At 40.1% G+C, this 20,860-nt stretch overlaps 1 protein-coding gene across 1 annotated transcript in view; it reads left to right on the plus strand.

The window, feature by feature from the left end:
- The first annotated feature begins 233 nt into the window (after positions 1-233).
- LOC107558231 (myelin transcription factor 1-like) overlaps positions 234-20,860 on the plus strand; it is a 41,381-nt gene continuing 20,754 nt past the window's right edge. Inside the window, exons 1-7 of the mRNA XM_016241859.1 lie at positions 234-271; positions 11,970-12,070; positions 15,375-15,429; positions 16,694-16,724; positions 18,019-18,081; positions 18,700-18,974; positions 19,804-20,679. Coding sequence (XP_016097345.1) covers positions 247-271; positions 11,970-12,070; positions 15,375-15,429; positions 16,694-16,724; positions 18,019-18,081; positions 18,700-18,974; positions 19,804-20,679 — 1,426 coding nt within the window. The 5' untranslated portion in view covers positions 234-246. The remainder of the gene's footprint in view (positions 272-11,969; positions 12,071-15,374; positions 15,430-16,693; positions 16,725-18,018; positions 18,082-18,699; positions 18,975-19,803; positions 20,680-20,860) is intronic.

The raw sequence follows: 20,860 nt of genomic DNA on the forward strand, positions 1-20,860 counted from the left end.
GCATTCTACAGGCTTTGTTGTTGAGATCTGAAGACAATTGTTTTGATTGGCTGAGAGTTTTGCGGCGGTAGGATACGATTACCCACACGCTGGTCTCTGATTGGCTGGGCTGGATTTAACGTCAGCCGGCACCCCTCCTTCGCTCCTTTCAAAGAGAAGTTGTAGTAATCTTGTCCTCAACTTCTCCACTCAAGTTTACTTTCTCAGGACTTGCCAGACGCTTATGTGAAACTCGGAGCCGCAGCCATGAAGCTGTGTGGGACTTTTTTAGGTCAGTTAACCTTCGCTGTCTAATATTTGACTAGTTTAAACGTACACGACGAACATTGTTTAATGAACAGGTGTCTAAAAAGTTGTCTAACCTGCTGTTACTGCTCCTATATGCGACTTAGTAGTGTATAAGCATTTGTTTTGTATTATTCTTATATGAACCGATAACAAAATATATTCCTTCGATATTATTTGTAATATTTTCATCTTTTGAAGCTAACTTGAGACCGCAATAGTGTAGTATAGTGTTTATCGGGATACATAACAGATGTCGTCTTGCTGTTCTCGCTATTGTGAGGCTTTATAGTTCAGCATGCCCTCTTCTGTCGCTTTAGGCAGGTGTTGAAAGCTTGTCGTATTGAGGTCTATATATAGCACATCGATACAAATAACTTTCGGGTCTCGTCTAGACCTTTCCTAAACTTCAGGGCGGTTGAAGTGTTGAGACAAAGGGCGGTCTGTTTCCCGGGGGACCGTGGCGGACACAATGCCGGCCCAGAGGCGCATTCCAACTTTCTTTCAGCTGTTGTCTGTCAGCTTGTCCCATCTGTCAAGGCCATTCGCGGAGTTTGGGGCCCTTGCGGCCCGCTCTCTCAGCTGACTCCCTTATGCGAGATTTATACAGCCACTATATTCTAAATGTGCTCCTGAGAGACGCAGCAAAGAATGTGTAGCCTTTTGTTTTCAGTGGCGTTTCAACGCGATTGGACAGTTCTGACGGTCGAGGATTTCAAAACAAACGTGATTATGACACGGGGGAATTTACACAGCTGGCTAACATCTATTGACAGCCACATGAAGTAGGCTGGCTTTCCATCTCTGATTTTGTTATAAACCCTCTGATGATGCACTAGAGCAGTGATCCTCAAATCTGGCTCGCGAGATCCACTTTCCTGCAGAGTTTAGCTCTAACCCTAGTCAAACACACCTGAGCATGCTAATCAATGTCTTCAGGATCATTAGAAAAATCACAGGTAGGTGTGTTTGATTAGGGTTAGAGCTAAACTCTGCAGGAAAGACACCTGAGCATGCTAATCAATGTCTTCAGGATCATTAGAAATTCACAGGTAGGTGTGTTTGATTAGGGTTAGAGCTAAACTCTGCAGGAAAGTGGATCTCGCGAGCCAGATTTGAGGATCACTGCTCTAGAGTAAACAGCTCAAACTACTTAATTAAAAAGTTACGCTTAATTGCCTTAAATTTGTATGTAAAAAGTTATGTCATCGTTACAACCTTCAACCGATAGAGTAAACTTTCCCATCGCTGTAAATGTAATTATTAAAGAAAAATAATTGATCTCTTAAAACTGAAAATTAAGTGACATAAATGATTGTCGAATTAAATAAATGCAAAGAAAGACGCTGCATACTGATGAAAATATTTTACCCATACATCTTTGATAAATGGTTTTAGCATTTAAGTTGCCAGATAAGGTAGCAAAGTCCTTTCAAGCATTCTATATTCTTTGAAGGTAGTCAGAGTAAATAGACCCTCGCGAAAACAAGTTGGGTTGGCCTGTCGTGGTAACCACAGCAACAGTACGCGGTCAGGATCCCTATCGGACCCTTTTTTAACGGACCTATCCCTATTATTATTATTATTATTAAATTTTGCATGTTAGTATATAAAAAAATATTTGTTTAAAAAATAAATTAAGATAATTAACTATTTGATTACTTTTTGTAAGAGATTTTTGGTTGCGCGAGAGAGGTTCCTCGCCATATTCCTCCTCGAAACTGCTGACAAAATTCCCTTGAAATGTCGACCCTGTTGAAAGTTACGTGTAATTTCACCATAACTCGGGTCATGTTAGTCTATATTGTTTATCTTTTCAACATTTCTATTGAAACGCACCACAACTGTCGGAAGTCTCTCAGAGGAAGGCAGCCGGGCGTGATTTTCCTCCGGGTCGCTGTCCATGGTACTGGGCCAAAGCGCTGTCTGGGGTCCTGAAGCCAAGCCGAGCGCAAATACTTGTGCTCCCTCTGTTTACTCTTGCCATTTATTCTCACAGTTCTCAATGAGATACTGAAGAAACAATCATTCTCATTCCTGTGAATCTCATTCTTGAGTACTTGTGGCAGGGGAGTGAAACTTATTTTTTAGGTGTGTATGGTTTCTCTTATGTCTTCTGTTTATTGGATTGTGTCTCGGTTAGTGAGACAACTCAAATCATATTGATGCAGCGTGGACACTTCGTGATTGATTTCAGCTCCAATGCATAACAATGGGACAGCAAAAAAAGAGCCTGCCGCAAAGAGATAAGAACTTAATAGAATTTCTGAAAGGCGAAGGTTGGCTTTTTGAAAATTCCCCCCGTGTGCAGCATGGAGACAGCAGATAAAGAGTGGCATTTATGGAGAATATTCTCAAATGGCTTGTAATGAATGGTTGTCATTTTCACTAATGGTTACAAAACAACAAAGCACAACAGCGGTGTGTGCAACATTTAGGAGTCATTCCAAGTTGCATTCGTCTGTTTTGAGTGAAGAAGACAGTACGGTGTTGAAATCCTTTTATTTGTTGCCTTGTGTGTGTGTGTGTGTGTGTGTCTGTCATATCAATGCAGATGATTGCAAAAAAAAAAAAAAAACGGTAGTTTCTGGTAGTTTTTAGCTTGTATATTGTTATTGCTTAATCCATACACCCTAATGCCAGCTGTCTGATCATAATATATTACACTAACTTTGTCAGTGAAGCATTGCCTATGAAAAGTGTGTGAATCACTGGACAGTACCATTCGGAAAGAGTCAGGAGGGAGGGTTCAGATAACACCGGCGACATATGCATGCTTTTGTGCAATATTAAAGATTAATCACTGGGCGTAAAATAAGCAGCTTACGCTATTAGAATTTAAAGTAACAGCGACCCGACGCGCACTCTGAACTATAGGATGATGTTTGAAACATGCATTCGCTCTTTAAGTTATCCGCCAGCGTTTTTTTCTGTCACTTTCAAAAATTAGAGCGATAGAAGAACCGTTTTAAGAACTTTTGCATTCTCTAGTTCTTTTGAAAACCATCTACTGGTGCTTCAAGGGATTTAGAAGCCAATGCACTGATCCGAATAACCGATATTGTATATCCAAAATGCTTTTAATCTCTAAAGAACCATATAAAGCCAACATGGTCTTGGATAATAAGATAGATTTTTCCTGAACCACCGAAGAACCTTTATGATTATCTTGTTTCTGGCACAAAGGAGAACTTGTACAGGCTAAATCCCTTGTAGGTGCGTGGGTGTGGGTGTTAGAGAGAGGGGAGCGATCATGTGTGTGTGTGTGTGTGTGTGTGTGCCCGCGCGCGCACTGAGAAAGACAGTATGAAATAGAGTGTGCATGGCTGTACACATGCCCGCTGAGTTATTGCGGGGGGATATTCAAAGCCCAGCCCATCGATGTTGTAGGTTTTACTACAGCTTTCGTGATGTCATGGCAAAGGGCGGAGGGAGGAGGTGGGGGACAATGGCTCATGAGGGAAAGGTAAGTCAATATTACGTTTTCTCGCTGACAAAGGCAAATGAAGCCATGTTTTTGCTTACAAACAAGTAGCGTTCATACCGCCCCGTTCTGGATCCTCGCTCGTCCGTAGCAGCACCAGCGAAGCGCCGATCCTCTTCCCCGCTGTCACTGAATCAGTCGGGATACTACTGAAGAAGTAGAGTTTAGTTTTCTTTTAGAAAAATCTATAAATGGGATATTTTACCCCAAACTGTCTCACAGCTTACTGAATACACGACGAAGACGTGAGAAGCGTCTGGCGGAGAAGCTTTCGGGATTATTATTTTTTTTTTCTCTCAGGTAATCATGATCATGATTTTTATTTATCAAATATAAATAGTTTTGGTTATTTTTGTTAATTACCAAAAAAATCTCTCAAGAGGATCTTTGAGATATGTAGCTAGGTTTAGAGTCAAGGGTTGAGTTGTTAGAATATATTCTAAATGTTTCATGCTGTGTTATCATTTGCTAACCAAGGATGTAGACTACATATCTAGATCATCCCATTCCGAGATGCCCTACAGATCAAGGTTAATGGCTTTTGCGTTGAAGGGTGCCGCTTTATTTTCATATTTCATCCTTATCGCACTTGTATGATCGATGATTGATTTTATAATCTTTGAAGTAAGATGTTTCCGGGTACAAGCGGGTCTGTTTCGGAGAGGAGAGTGTGAGTCCACGCTTCCCTGCTAGAAGAAGCTCCAGCGGAGAGTGTGTGGAGTTGACATGGAAAAAGTGATAGAGAAACAGTCAGCTATGGCGCTCTCGTACAAACGCACCGGTGTCTATTTGTTTTCTCACTTTGCCACAGAAATCCTGCGTGCGTTTGAACCTAGAGATGATTCGGGAATGCCTTGTCAGTATTCCTAAACCGCCTGCTTATTCTCGCGCATAAATGCTGACAAATGCGCGCGGCGTGCGTTAGTCAAAACTGTTCATTTCTCAATCCACTTCATCGCGTTTTGAGCTTTATGAGCGTATATGTGCTTGCGTGTTTTTAATTTATCCATTCGCCTGGTCTCGGGGTGATTACACTGTAAGTGCTCACTGTCATGTAGTTGTATATTCTCCATCTTTTTGGCACACATACGGAGTTGCTTCCATATGGCTCAGTGTAATTAAGGTCGAACAATGGGCGTAGCGCAGGACTCCCGGCCGAGTGCACGAATGGCGTGGAAGAAGAAGGAGGGGTGGCCATTTGATTTTCTGCAGCAGAAAACAGAGTGGAGAGATGCTCTCTTTAAATGTCAACCGCCCCTGGTGAGATGCGCAGAAGAAAAGTCATGAGAGTTGAAGCAATAACGCCCATCCTCTGCATCCATCCCCCGCCCCTGTTCATTTCTAATGAGTGATTAGTGCGTCTGTGTCTCATATTGCTCAGTATTCCGGGGCTAATGTATTAGACATTCACTATTGTATGAAGTATAATATCAAAGCACCTGCAACCAAGATGGTGGACGAAGTGAACGTGAATGTGTTTCATCTGAGAGTCAGTTATGTGATCATGTAATCACAGTGAACCTATACAATACTGTGTGTAAACTATATATATATATATATATAGTTTATTATTACACAGTTTATTATTATTTTTAAGAAAATAATATCAGAAGCCTCATAGCATGAGAAAAGTAACTGGAGTTAGTGAGTTTTGAGTGAGTGTGTGTGACTAACTTCTCACAGTCTGAGGCTTCTGGCTCTATGACAGCCAGCACTTCCAGATCAGATCAGTGCTGTAGAGGAGAGCAGGGAGTGTTGCAACACAGGATGAGGTGTAACACCATCAGTTTAACCAATTACAAATGAGCTACAGGGGTGAAATCACCATCATACATGAGCACCACCCTCATGAGGTGATGATAGAAGCTGTAAGTCTCTATGTAAAATATAAAGGAGTTACAGGACCAACAATACTTACATTTTATCTCTGGTTTATAATTTGTGTGTGTGTGTGTGTGTGTGTGTGTGTGTTTTTTTTTAATGACAGGGATTTCAGGTATTATCTGAATCAGCAGGTTCTGTTGTTTAATTTGATATTAATTTAATGAAAAAAATACAAATAAATAAATAACATGGCAGCGGAAACTTGTAGGCTTGTAACACTTTTCCATCATACTTCTACTGAACCTGAAAGATTGCATATATTGAGACATATAGATTAAATAAGTCTTCGTTTTGAGAGTGACTATAACACTGTTGTCAGTTTGATGTTTTTTCTATATTTGTTTTCAATTTAATTTGCTGGTTTTAATGAAAACGTTTTCCACTGCAAATTAACATGTGTATAATGAAATGAGAGTGGAGTGTGATGCATAATGATTGTTTAACAAGTACATTTGATTACCACCCTAATAAATGCATGCACAGTATTTAAAATGCCCTTGTTTTGTTAGTGGTACAACCTGAGGGGTTTTTTTCAGTTTGTAAACTATCAAAGTATGTATGAAAGTTTGAGATATATAGCAAAAACCCTGTCTCTCCTACTGTATTTACTGACAAATACTGCAGCTAATGTTGTTTTGGACTAGCATACCGCATTTTAGCGACATCCACTTGTCACGATATTCAGCACTGTATACAATGAAGGTCATCTGAGCGCAACATTGATTCATGTAGTCGTTTATTTTATCTCGCTCGCCTAGAAACTGGTTTTGGTAATAACTTTCACATGATCCTATCTATCTGTTTGCGGAAATTACGCAGAATTGCGCAGTCGTCAGGAACCTCCAGAGTTTAATAAAAGGAGATGCTGCTATCTGTGCGGTGGGGGGAATCCTTGCAAGTTTTCCCAATTATTTCTGTCAGCCACGTTAACATATAAACGAACAATGTGCTCAGTCTTATAAATAAATGAGACTATAGCGGATCATCTGGTGCATGCAGCTCTTTTCACCCGAATCATAAAATCTGGGTCTTCACAGATCGCCGTTTAATCTTATCCGCGGATTAATTACTCAAGCAGGGCTGTGTGCAATATTCTAACGTCAGTGCTCATTTCGGTTGTCCAAAGGCGCTAAATGCTCGAAATAGGCGCTTGTTTATCGCTCAGTAAAAAATACTGATATAAAAGTGGAAAAACATAAAAATGTAGCGCTGCAGCAGGTGCCGTGGGTTTTCCAGAGAGGAGAAAGTAATAAACATGTGGAATGGAGCAGCTGGGCCAAATTGCGCTCTTCTTATTCAGAGCACAGCAGAAAACCACGCCACCAGGGCCGAGGGTCAGGGTCGCCCCTATCATTAGTGAAGAAAGGTGCCATTTAGAGCAGCCTTTAAGCCTTGAAACACTGAATTGCGTGCAGTTGAATTGGTCGGTGATTTAGAATGCATGTTTATGCTGTTCGAGCCTTGCGTGACAAGCACGCCATTGTTTGTTTACTCTGAGTTTTCAGGTGGCCTAGAACAAATCTTTTAAGAGTCGTTCTCGTTCACTCACGTGTAGGCCCTATACCTCACTAACGTTGTTCTTTTATTTTATTTTTTCGTTATTATAAGTTTTTACACAACTAGCTACATGAAGTAACTGGCTCTTTTAAAGTTCGTTGTTTTTAGAGGAAAATAATTGGCTGATTTTTAGTTTATAATTGTTTTTTTTAATTTAAAGTTCGGTTCTGTGTTTAGAACTAATCTTTTAAGAATTGTTCTTGTTCGCTCCTGTGGTCTGTTTTACATTTAGTTCTCTTAACTTTCACTTTGCCTCTAAACTTGGCTGACCATCTTATTTTGCAACAGGGAAGTAGAGCTATTTTCTTCGAATGTTAGAGGCTTTCGATTTATAAGCCGAATAAAAGAATAATGATGTATGGTAAAACCTTTTGCTCTACAAACCAGTGTGTTTATGATTATGATAATACATTAAAATAATATGATAATTATAATGATTTTTGATGATAAAAAATAAGATAGATTTTAAGAACAAGCCTTTAAAAGAATCTGTTGAGTGAATGATTCAATGACGCACTTGCTGAACACTAAAGACACGCAATTTTATTTTTTCGTTATTATACGTTTTTAAACAATTAGCTACTTGAAGTAACTGGCTCTTTTAAAGTTCGTTGTTTTTAGAGGAAAATAATTGGCTGATTTTTAGTTTAGAATTGTTTTTTTTTATTTAAAGTTCGGTTCTGTGTTTAGAACTAATCTTTTAAGAATTGTTCTTGTTCGCTCCTGTGGTCTGTTTTACATTTAGTTCTCTTAACTTTCACTTTGCCTCTAAACTTGGCTGACCATCTTATTTTGCAACAGGGAAGTAGAGCTATTTTCTTCGAATGTTAGAGGCTTTCGATTTATAAGCCGAATAAAAGAATAATGATGTATGGTAAAACCTTTTGCTCTACAAACCAGTGTGTTTATGATTATGATAATACATTAAAATAATATGATAATTATAATGATTTTTGATGATAAAAAATAAGATAGATTTTAAGAACAAGCCTTTAAAAGAATCTGTTGAGTGAATGATTCAATGACGCACTTGCTGAACACTAAAGACACGCAAAAAGCCTGCCGCCATCTACTGGTTTATCTGTGTAACATACAAACAGAGGCACTGAACAAATCTGAATGAATCAATTTAGAATCAGTACCCAGAATGAATCAACTATTTCTGTGTCAAGGTAGCACTTTTGAACAGGTATTTCCAGACAGTACTGAAAGCACTCCTGAGCATAAGCTTTAAAGTACATTGAAAGTTAACCTCTTTACTTGTCTGTAACCTTGAGAGCATTTGTGTCTATTTAAGAAACCCAGACAAAGGCAAATTCTGCCATTGCTCCTTTAACGCAGAGTCACTCTCTTAGTGGGCCTCTTTCTGCTGCTCGTGGTTGTCATGGTGTTTTCCACGGTGCGTCATAAAGAAAAAAAAGAGTGTCCGTAGCTCTCAAAGGCACTTTGACTCGTTTTGACATGAAGGAGAGTCTAATTGTATTACTCGCTGCTGACTTTCAGGCACAAGTCGATTTTTTTATCTCCTGGAAAGAAAACTACAATCCACCGTGAACGTTAAATATATTTTGATGGTGTTGTTGTTTTTATAATAATTAGGTTTGGGTGCGTCTCGCAGGCTAACGTTATACGTTCACCTTTGCTCTTGTTAAGAGCTTTCTGTTTGTTCTTTAATCACAAAGTTGAAGTTAAATCTGCTTAACTGGAGCAGAGAGTGCAGATGTGTCACCCGTGGATTACCATGAAGGCATCCATCCCTGTTTAATCTAAACTATGGATTTATGTCTGTCTCAAACAACTCTGCATCACTATGATGGATTTCGGCTGCACGACATGATTTTCTTGATTTGTTTGCACTCATCTCTGTCTCCTTTGACTGTCTCGCAGTAGCAGAACTATCACAGATCATGTATTAATCTCTTGTTCCTCCTGTAGTGTAATACTTTAAAGTGAACATCCACAGAAGCCAATCGCATAATAGTCTCTCCGGCCCATCTGTAAATGATGAACTGTTTAGCTTTATTAATGTTCTCTCTCGCTTTAGTATAAGTGGCACCTGACCCATCAAGGTTATTGAGAGCCACGGTGGTGGATTATGGGGGCCGTGCCATTTCAGAGGGCCCGGAAAGTGTGGAGTCGGCTATACGGCCCGGGTTTATGGTGAGATTTTAAAGAGCCCTTTGCGCCTTGCAGTTCTGTTTATTTGGGTTGAAATTTGTAGAATGAGAAAAAGCGAGAGCGTTGGGGGGAAGGATGCACAGTAGTGCTGTTGTAGTCACTTTTTAGAAGAGGGCTGAAAGTTGATAAATAAGCGTTTTGTTCCGTGCTGGCGTGGGAGTGTGTGTGTGTAAGGGGCATTGGAAATGCTTTTACTGACAATGCCCTACAGCTTTCTAACTCTGATGACTGGCATCCTGCCTGTCTTTTTCTGGGTTATTGCTGCTGCACAGAGTTTTAGGAGGCAAATCAGATCTGCCTGCTTTGTTTATTTTGTGCTTGCTAAGAGAGAAGGGCAGATGTTAGAGGGGGAAGCGAGTCAGAAGCTAGGCATGTTTAAAGGCTTCTCTTTTACTGACAGCAAACTCTTTCTCTTTCGCTCTCCTGCTCTTTGGCTCTCTTTCTCTCTCTCTCTGAGAGTGCGAGGTGAGTTTTAGTGCCCTATAAGAAACAGATGGAAGCCTGCTTTAAAGGAAGAAAACACCAGATTGAGATAAAGGTAAAGAGAGGAAATGAAAGGAAAAGAAAGGACAGAAGTGAGGGGAGAAGAGGCTAAATGAGAATGGCAGATGTGTCGTACCTCTTACTACAATATATCAAAACAAAAAACAATCATTCTTATAGAGATGATGATTCTACTGCAAGCAAACTGCATATGGAAGCAACAATAGCTTTGAAAGTGAGTTAATATTGAATATGAATTTCAAATGTGTGTGTGTGTGTATACTGTACATTCTTAGATTTTTTTTCTTGTATTTTAGTCGTCATACATAACTATTTAACAACATTTCACTTAAATTATTTTTACTCAACACTACAAAAATGTTACATGGGCTTTTATGCTTGACAGAGGAATTCAAGATCTTTGTGATTCAACACAAAGTTCTCTGGTGTCCTCTGATCATTTTAAAGGCAAAGCTTGACGGGTTAGCGTAGGTTTTTGTGTGTTTTGAACACTGAAATCCTCAGAAGGATTTCTCACGCAAGTTTTGAGAGTTTGTTGCCTGCGGTATTGTTGACAGCTAAACAAAAGTGAGTTATGAACCGGAGTCTCAGCTGTGAGATTTCACGAACAATGGCCGTGCTCATTGATGAATATAATGATTATTTTAATAAGTTCTGCGTTTGATGGCACTAGCATGTTAGCGCTTGAGTGGAGGGGATATTTTTGCATCAGATTTTATTGACACTCTTTTATCATTCTAGCAGGAATGTCTATCATATGTGTGCTGGAGGGGGTGGGGAATGGGTTTATGGAAAGATGGACTATTACCCTGATGAAAAAAAGAAAGGAGGAGGGGGGAAAAAATCAGATTTATGGTTGATTCATTATTTACTGACCAAATTCCCTCCTCCAGCACGGGCCTGTCTCTGTGACCCCTCCCCTCTCTTACACCCCTGCCTGCTAAAAGCTCAATAAAAATGCACAAATGTGATTGATTCTAATAGCAGACCGACAGAGCTTCCAGCTGGGGTGTTTTAGCATGCATATGCATGTGCGTATGTGCGAGTATGAGTTTTTTTAGTTCTTGCCTCTCTTTAATTAGAAGTGCATAGGTCACTTGTGTAAAAGGCCCAACCCCCTATCATGACCTGTCAAACTGTCACTTCACACATTTGACATTATGCACCTTTCAGTCAACACATAAATGTGCTATATATGTGCTGTCAATATATTATATTAGTTAATGCATTTACACAGATATTTACAAAGATGAATGTGACTTTTTATTTTTTTCTACCAGTCTATATGTGGGTCAGTGAGAAGACGCTCATGTATTTTATTTTATTTTATTTTGTAAATGCATCTATTCATATATACAAAATTCTGTTTAAAATCAATTTATACTGTACATACAATGACTTAAATACATCTCTGAGCATAATCATATACTTAATTTTCTAAATTAAGACTTTTTGAAATTTGTGTGGTACATGAAATGTATATATCAGAAATGTGTGTGTATATATATAAAATAAAATATCACTATATGACTATACGTATTAATAAATAATTAAAAATGTATATTAATATTTGAAAAACTTCTGTCTGACAAATCATTGTCATATGTAATATGGAAAAAAATCAAATAAAAAAAATGACAAAACTTTTCTTAAAACTGGCATAAAGAGCTTTAAAACCACATGAAACCAACGTGGATACAAAGAGTACATTTCTAAGACACTTGTTTTAAATTAGATTTTTTTTCTTCTTCCTTTTCTTTACCATGGGTGCTCCCATATATCATTGACCCAGGTGTGTGTTTGTGCGAATGTGCACTTGTGTGTGTCTTGCTGTTGGGATGGAGGGGGTTGTGTTTACTTTGCTGAAGCTGCTGGTTTCAGATGCAGGTGGACAGGTGATGAGATGATCTGGCCGTTTCACTGCTGAATCAGTCCGTAACAGCATCCGAACCGAACGCTCCTTTGCCCTAGCTCCGCAAAACTCTTCCAACTGCCAGCGCAGATGCTGACATGACTGTCTTTTCCCCTTATTTTAATTTTTTTCATTTTCACTTATTGCCTTCTCTCTCTCAAACAGAAAATGAGTACCGGGGGAAACTCCTGAACCAGCGCTGGACGCGAGGAGACAAGATCAGCCGCTGCCGGCCCTCTCTCAGACTGCAGAGCCAACCAATCAAAGTGAGTTGTACGGGCCCACCCGGCCAATCATCATGCAGAAACTCAGGCTTCCTGCCAAGTTGGCAAAATTAGAGGCGAAAGAGGGTTTTACATTTATGACATTCATCAGTTCTGTCTGTCAGCACACTGTGAAAGGAAGTCAGCGTTGTATTACCGCAATGTACGCAGTTCATGCCAGCTTGACCTAGAATGGGTTTTGGCAGAGCAACCTAACCCCCCTCTGAATGAGCCGAGTTTTTAAAGTGTCCCGCGTCCCGTAATTATGAAGAATTGGGCTGTTCGGCTCAACCTAATTTCATTTTTATAGCTTTCTTGCATTATTTAGGAAAACTGGAGAGGTTTGAAAGTGGGGATGTCCTTGAGCTGCTTTTGTTTGCTATCTTTCATCAACATAAAAGAAAGTCTCTCCCTCTCTCATCCTATCACCTCCCCCCTTTCCTTTTTCTGCTTAGGTGTGTGTTTTTGCCTTTAAGTGGATGCATCCCTTTTCCTCCTCTTTCACTCTTTCTTCTTCACGCTTTTTATTTGGAACAGACCATTTTTTCAACCATCTATCTCTTTCACTTCTGCATTGGGAAATTCATTGGAAGATATTTCTAATGGGGGGCGCTGGGATGGGGAGAGAAAAAAAAAGAGTGAGTAAAAGCGAGAGAGAGAGTCCTCGCTCTCTCCCATGGGCCCATAAATGTATTTTTTTCACTCTGATGGAAAGAGTTCATCTGAAGCGATTGATTTATTGATCTAATTTGAAATGTTTAAAGGGTTGCAGTCGCAGGCAGCTCTTTTAAGAGCATCCAATTAGATAATACCAAACTCCGACTGATCAGCGTCATCTAACTGTGTGCAGAGGCATCAGAGCCAAGCTTATTCTCATACTACCACACGCTCTTAAAAGAAAACACATGAGCGAGTGCGCGTTTATACACACACGCATAAACATAAAGCTCTCTCGGTTGTCAGTCAGAGCGTTAACTCTGCTTCCCTGATGGATGGCTCAGATCTCCTTGGCGACCATATCGGCCTCCTTTAATTGGCCGATGCTTTTCGTAGGTAATTTTGGAGATGTCAGTAGTCCTGTCACTCCAGTGACAGTTGCCACACCAGGCCCGGTTGCGTCCTTTTCTTGTAAATACGAAAATAAATAAAAGCCTCATTTATGCGCACCGGAGGAGGAGGGGTGACCTTCTTTGTGAAGTCATTGCCCCCAGCCAGCAATTTACATAGAGCTGTCAGAAGGGCACGAAGGAGTGACTCCGTCCACTTGTATGGAGAAGAGAGGGACACAATAAATAATGTAGCACGCGGCCCGAAGGGATGCGTGGACGTTCTCGCACTCAGAGCAGTAAAAAAAATGTTGGCTTTATCTTAGCGTTTTTCTGCCAATTTTTCAGACGTCCCCAGTTCTCAAAATCACTCACTCATTTCTCCGCCAACGGTCGTAATTAAAACGCCGGGGAAGGACAGGTTTGAAAACATTAAAAGGCCTTTGAACGATATTACGAAAGAAAGATGACACCGTCTTGCCCGTCGCAAACACCTCCGCTTCATTCAGATTTAATGAGGCGGAATTAAAAATAAAAAGCAATGCAAACTCTGAAGCGTTCACTTATTCGAAAGAGATTCGTAGCTATGGTTACACAAACATGAAAGCCACACGGGCCCTGTTTGATTCATGTGTTGACACTAAGGAGACAGCAGTGGAAGACCAGAGGAAGCTAGAGTGGGAAAAGAATAAAACGACACGCATCTGCCCCTGGCTTTTGTGCTGGGGGTCAGAGCGGTCACAAAGCTTGTTTCGGAGATACAGAGAGGGCATAGAAGCCTCACAGATGGGCGAACCGCACACAACACAACGCACAGTGTTTGCGTCCGCCGTCTCCCGGGGGCTATTTGATCATCAATGTGAGAAAACTTTCCTCTCAGGCCGGCGAGTCGAGCTCAGAGTGTGAGAAGCGAGTATCGGCATGCATAAAGCCGGCTTGTTGCCGGAGAGCACGTGTGCTTGTGATCAAAACGCCCCTGGGAGAGGAAGAGAGACTCTCTGTGCACCTGTCTGCCCGGATACACACACACAGCCAACTTTCATTGCCCCATATGCAAACTCCCTCAAATCGAACACAACACACTCATTATCCGCCCGTGCTGAAAAGTCAGCAATCAACAGGAAGTGGCACTGCCAGAGAGAGTGCGCAGGGATAAAAAAGAAAGAGAAAGGGAGCGTGTGAAAGAGAAACTCCTCTGTGAAAGTGCAGTGTGCCCTTGCCAGCTCCAGCGCTGTATTAAAGGCGGCAGCTGGGAGCAGGGTGAGCAGCGCTCGCTGAGGGTCAAAAGGAGAGAGTTTTGTGGATTTTCAAGGATTCCGTTCCATTTAAATCGCAGTAAAGTAATCAAAGCTAATGGTGCCATTGTGCCACCAGAAAAGATCCAATGGCTTTACAGTGAGCAGACTTCCCTGCGTCTGTGTGTGTGAGCGAGATTGAGAGGATTGACACCTGCTCCTTTTGTGCCAGAAAGCACAGCGAGTGTTGCGATCGGGGACTCGGTGCGGGAGGAATTTACAGTGATTTGGAGTGCCTGTGTTTGTCTTATTTCTGTTGCTGTGGTTAATATTGCTATTGTAATTACCACTCGAGCATGCCATGGGGCCGTGAACGCAAATGGGCTCCTCTGGCAGATGCCATGCTCTGCTGTGTCCATCCAATCAGATCGATTGTTCAGGGCCTCTAAATTATAAACTGATGAGGGGTACAGAAGGGTTAGGAGGGAGAAAACACTGAAAATGTACTGAGATTTAAAGGTTGTTCCATCCATCCATCTATCTACCCATCTATCTGTTGTCTGTATATCCGTCTGTCTTATCTCGGTCATTTCTTCTCTATCTATCTATCTATCTATCTATCTATCTATCTATCTATCTATCTATCTATCTATCTATCTATCTATCTATCTATCTGTCTATCTGTCTATCTGTCTTTTGTTCTCTCTGTCTGTCTATCCATTTGTCTGTCATTCTTTGTCTATCCATCTCTTTGTTGATCTGTCTATCTTTCTGTATTCGTGTTTGCAGTATAAAAGAGAAAAAGTGCTCGGGTGAGTATTTACAGTATGAAAGTGTGCTTCTCATACATTATTCATGACTTCATTAACCTGAATGTATGGTGTGTATGTGTGACTCTGTGTGTGTGTGTGTGTGTGTGTGTGTGTGTGTGTGTTTGGGTGTGTGTATGCATGTGTTAGCTTGTCTGACTCTCTTTCTCCTCCATCTATCGCTCTAGTCCTGACTCTCTCAATTTCTCTCTGACAGATGAGTTTGGATACTGATGACAAGCGCACTCGCACACGGTCCAAAGCAGGAAGAGGTCAGTGAACCCTCTCTCTTTCTCTCGCTCTGTCTTTCTCTTTTTCTCTCACCTCTAAAACTCATTTCTGTCAGTAGTCAGCTGAGCATGTCTTATATGTTCGCTCTAGGCATATCTAATATTTTAGCTTTTCCCAAATAATCCTGCTCTTGGAGTCTCTAGAGGTCCTTTTGCAAGAAAATCCTATTCACTATGTAGCATTCAGTAAGTTTAAATGGAGCTTTGTGAGAAAAAGAGCATTCAACCAAACGTTATGTCGAAAGTTAAAGAAATGCTTTGAAATGTTACAATTTTATATGCATGACCAGATTACCCAACTGTTTGTTTTTAGAGGAATGATCTGGGTTCAGTAAAAGTTCAGCTCTATGGACAGCATCTCCAACATATACCACCATCAGTAATTCTGACTCATCCCTCAGCTTGTAAGAAATTGTTTATAATACACATGCAATAAGTCTATGGGTTAAGCCATCCAGGAAGGTTAAAGCACTTTAACTCTGCCATACTCAAATGTGTTATTTGAGCTGTAAATCATCCTTTTAGCATAGGGACTTTCATTATAGTCAGCAGAACTTATGAATTATTAATTTCTGTAGGTGGAGTTTCAATTACAAAACACAAGAGTTCCATACTATAGTACTTTCCAAAATAGCAATGCCACATTCATTACTAGTATCCTGATGCATATAATGTTAATGTTGACACTTATATGGTCATGAATAGAGTTTATTTTCAGTTTAAGTAACAGACTCTTTTTGCTGGTTTTAGAAATTCTAAATGCACTGAACCCAACATTTCTCTATAGATAATATATTGCATTTATTTCTTCTTTGCATTACTTTTCTTTGACAGTTTTTATTGTTTTAAAATAAACTGATTAGAGAAAGGCTGTTCTTTTAACCGTCTGCAGTTGTGTTCTGATTTCACCACTAAACTAAACTGTGATGATTAATCATATTTTTGTGCTGATTTGTGCATATTGTAAATTTTTTTTCCATCATCGAGGCTTGATGTTTTGGCTGACTCAGGTGTTTGTGTCTATGTATGTATATATATATATATATATATATATATATATATATGTACTGCACGTGTGTGTGTGTGTGTGTGTTTTCTCTTGGTAATGCAGTAATGCATCTTACTGCATATGGCCTCCTGGGCTCTGTATATATTTGTGATTTATTGATTGTGGTTCTGTGCAATTATTTGCGGCTTTAGCTTTTTCTGCTTAATTTTCTGTTCCTGATTGTCTCTCCCTCTGCAGTTCCCTCAGAGATTGTTGGACAGGAGCTGAGGTAAGACAGATTAGTTCTGCGTGTGTGTGTGTGTGTGTGTTTTCTCTTGGTAATGCAGTCATGAGTCTTACTGCATATGGCCTCCTGGGCTCTGTATATATTTGTGATTTATTGATTGTGGTTCTGTGCAATTATTTGCGGCTTTAGCTTTTTCTGCTTAATTTTCTGTTCCTGATTGTCTCTCCCTCTGCAGTTCCCTCAGAGATTGTTGGACAGGAGCTGAGGTAAGACAGATTAGTTCTGTAAAGTTAAATATGTCATTTTTCTCCTCTGCAGCAATTTTTTCTTTATGTTTTAAATCCACGTTTGATCATGTTTTGGTTTGCAATGCACGCCGCTTTACAAACAAAAACCATTTTAATGTCACAACCAAACTCATTTTCAACAGTTCGTATCATCAACAAATTTACTGACAGCAATAGAAATCTTCTATATGTGTGTGCTTTTTCTTTGCCTGATCAAGCACTTGTTTCAGATGGCCAGTGTCTGCTAGTTCCTATAGACCCAACAACACAAAATATGTGCGTGAGGGATATTAAATCCTCGTATTCTCAGCTTGTCAAGTTATTTTCTACATTTTCCTCTGACGGTCAAGTGCGCTATGAAGTTTACAAGAGTGGAATTTATAACAGCATCAAAACACTCGCTAGCCATCAGGGTCACTGAAGCTGCTCACGGCCGTTTTCTGTCACAGATCTTAAACCGCTTAAAAGACGACCTCAAAAGATGCATTCATACTGCAGCAGAACAGAATAATAAATACTTCAAGACATTATATGTTATGTATATAATTGGATTTGTTAGCCATAATATTGTATTATTGATCTTGTGTGTTTTTCTATACAGTACATACAGGATCGATATTATGTTAGAAGTTAATAACATATATTCTATTATATATATATATATATATATATATATATACTGTATATTAAATATTGTATATATATTCAAATGCATGTGAACACAAGATTCAAGTTCAAATCTCAACCCTCTTTGCCGGTAATAAACGAGAATGCCAATGAAACAAATGTACAAAATATTAGGGATTTCTCCGAAAGACGGAAGGGATTTCATGAAATGAAAGAAGGGCCACCACAGGAAACGAAAAACGAAAAATCAATCACAGCTCCATCGTATTGACGAAACAATTGTTTTGCTAAATTAAAAAATCAATGTTTGTTTGTTTTGTGCTGGCCGTGGAAATGCGGCTCCTGATGAACTATTTAGCACCATGAAAAAACAAAAAAAAAGCTATAAAGCATCTCTAATTTGACCCCATCTATCTGTTCAGCTGCCCTACTCCAGGATGCAATGGCTCAGGCCATATCAGTGGCAAATATGCCCGACACAGAAGGTACGACAGATGACATGCCCGTGTGTTGCTCCGTAGCCCCTGATTCACCTCCCTCTGCGGCCACATAGCCTTTCCTGATCCCAAACGCTGTTTAGCCTGTAGACTAGATCATCTTAATCTTCATCTCTTCCTCTGATAATGACAATCTCTCTCTCTTACTCTCCCTAATAGAGGTCTTTAGGCAGTGTATTGATTATTGGGAAGATATTACAGTTATGTTTATTTACACGTGTATACAGCCATTTGAGATGCTTCATGTTTATAGATCTATCTCCGCTGCCCGTCCGATAGCGAGGCTTTCTAGGTGAGGGCTTTATTGAATTCCACCCTCCACCACTCCCTCCTTTCTCTCTCTCTCGGTTTCTTATTTTCTTGTGGTATAACTAAGTGTTCCAGTCAAATGGCTGTGATTTATAAAGGCTTTTAGCCAGCACACTGCCCCCTACAGGTCAATATCCAACATTGTTCCATTCCTCATCTGAGTTTCCATAGACTGTTTAGCATGGCATGCTTGGCTTGCATGTGTGTAGTTTGCATGTTTTCATTGTTTTTACACTAGCACTGTAAAAGTCCTTAATGTTGTATTTCTTATCGAAGATCTTTCTTCTTCTCTTATAGTGCTTTGAGTTGCCCATTGGCCAGAAAAAGGCGCCTTCAGGAAGCAGAGTCAGAGCAACCTGCTTCCAAGAGGAAGTCTCACCCGCTGAAGCTGGCGATGGATGAAGGATTCAATGCAGAGAGTGAGGGGAGCGGAGAGGAGACAGAGTTGAGGGAAGAAGAGGAGGATGAAGAACAGGTGAAGCAGAAAGTTAGCGATCAAGAACATGAAGAAGAGGAGCAAGCGAAACAGAACACAGAGACCGCCGATACAGAGGAGGAGGATGGTGATGAAGGTGAGTGATCAAAAATGGCCAAAATAAATTTTTTGTTGTTGTTTTGGGTGATGAATACAGTTATATTCATACACAGATTGGTTATACGCTCTGTAACCGAAGTGACTGATGTACATTTTTAGAAGTCACAACCTGATTTAGAGAGCAAATTTCATTCAAAAGAAATTGCACTCAACAGCTAGTTGACTGTCACATCATTGACATTGACACACAAGCATTGCACCCTTTCTGGGTTATTCTTTGCTGTCAATGTTGGAGCTCCAAACTCTCTCAGGTGACAATAAATGTTAGAAAATAAGGTGTTGTGCAGTAAGAAAGCATTCTTGTTAAATGTTGAAGGAAAGGAAAAAAACAGAACCCAGAGCATAAAAGCAGTTGTCAAAAACAGTTTAGAATAAAATCAAATCCTTTACGATCCAATACAGAGCCTTGAAAAGAGATACTTTCTTCTGTGAAACAGAAAAGAAGATATTTTGAAAAATGTCTGGGTTTTTTTCTTTTGTACATACAATGAAAGACAACATTGGACCCAACTGATTTTCATTATATGGAAGAAAACACTGAGACATCAAAATATCTCTGTTCCAGAGAAGAAAGTCATACTGGTTTAGAACGACATGAGGGTGAGTAAATAATGACAAAATGTTCATTTTTGGGTGAACTATACCAATAATATCTAGGCTTTACTTTGGACTCTTGTCCGTACAGACAGTATTCAATCTGCTTCTGATGCTGTAGTATGTACTGGACAATTTGGGAGTCAAACCTCTGACAATGTAAACATATCTTTAGAAAATTACACATTTTAACATTTGTGTCTCTCACACAGAGGAGTGCATCATCATTGAGACGTCATCCTCTGAGGATCTCTCTAACTATCAGCACATAGTGGCCAACTCAATGACGCACCTCAACAACCACAACAACGGTGCCATGTCACCCCAACAACAACAACAACAGTCCATCACAGTGGAAACACAAGATAAAAGCCCTTTTAGGGAACCAGAAGAAGAAGAGAAAGAAGGAAATGAAACAGAGGAAACAAGGAACCAAGTAGGAGCTCTGATGTCTAAAGAGAATGGAGTGATGAAAGGTGAGATTAAAGATGAAGAAGAGAACATGCACACTGAGAGCCAGAGGGAGTCAGACCACCAGTATTTTACTGAGGAGATGGAGACACAACATGCTGAAGAAGATGATGATGATGATGATGATGATGAGGTGTTGAGGTCTGAGATTAAAAGAGAAGAGCCATACAAGGAAGTTCAGTCTGAAGAGGAAGGGGAGAGAGAAACCACCCCTTCGGTTATCACTGCCACTCAGGGATCTCACGCAAGGGAAGACTATGTTTCCCACAAACTTACATTGCCAGAAAGCTACAGCTCTAGTAAGGCCGCCACATCATCTCATGTGGTTATCGAAGTGCAGTCTGAGGAGTCAGAGAGGGATGCTGACTTGGAAGGTAATGATGACGATGGGGATGACGACAGCTTGTCTCAACGATCAACGGTTGCGGATGAGTCTGAGATGTTCGACATAATGCGGGGGAACTTGGGCTTGCTGGAGCAGGCCATTGCTTTGAAAGCCCAACAGGTCAAAGCTCATCGTGAGCTCAGCCGGATTCCCGAACACCACCGCTTCTTTCCTCTCAACGACCGATCAGGCAAACACATGGAACATATCCGCAAGAGCTGCTTTGGAAAAGGTCAGATATTTGTCATTTTACCTACCAACCCCTATATAATTTCTGTTTTCTTAAAATTCAATTGTGACAATTTTAGTTATAATATTTGTACAAAATCTTTACATAGTCTTCACATCATTTTTTTGTCTAAAACCATTCTTACGCAAACTGTCTTATCAATGCGACTATACATGGTTGTATG

This window comes from Sinocyclocheilus grahami, unplaced genomic scaffold, assembly GCF_001515645.1.
Source record: "Sinocyclocheilus grahami isolate Dianchi unplaced genomic scaffold, SAMN03320097.WGS_v1.1 scaffold637.1, whole genome shotgun sequence".
Taxonomy (NCBI): domain Eukaryota; kingdom Metazoa; phylum Chordata; class Actinopteri; order Cypriniformes; family Cyprinidae; genus Sinocyclocheilus; species Sinocyclocheilus grahami.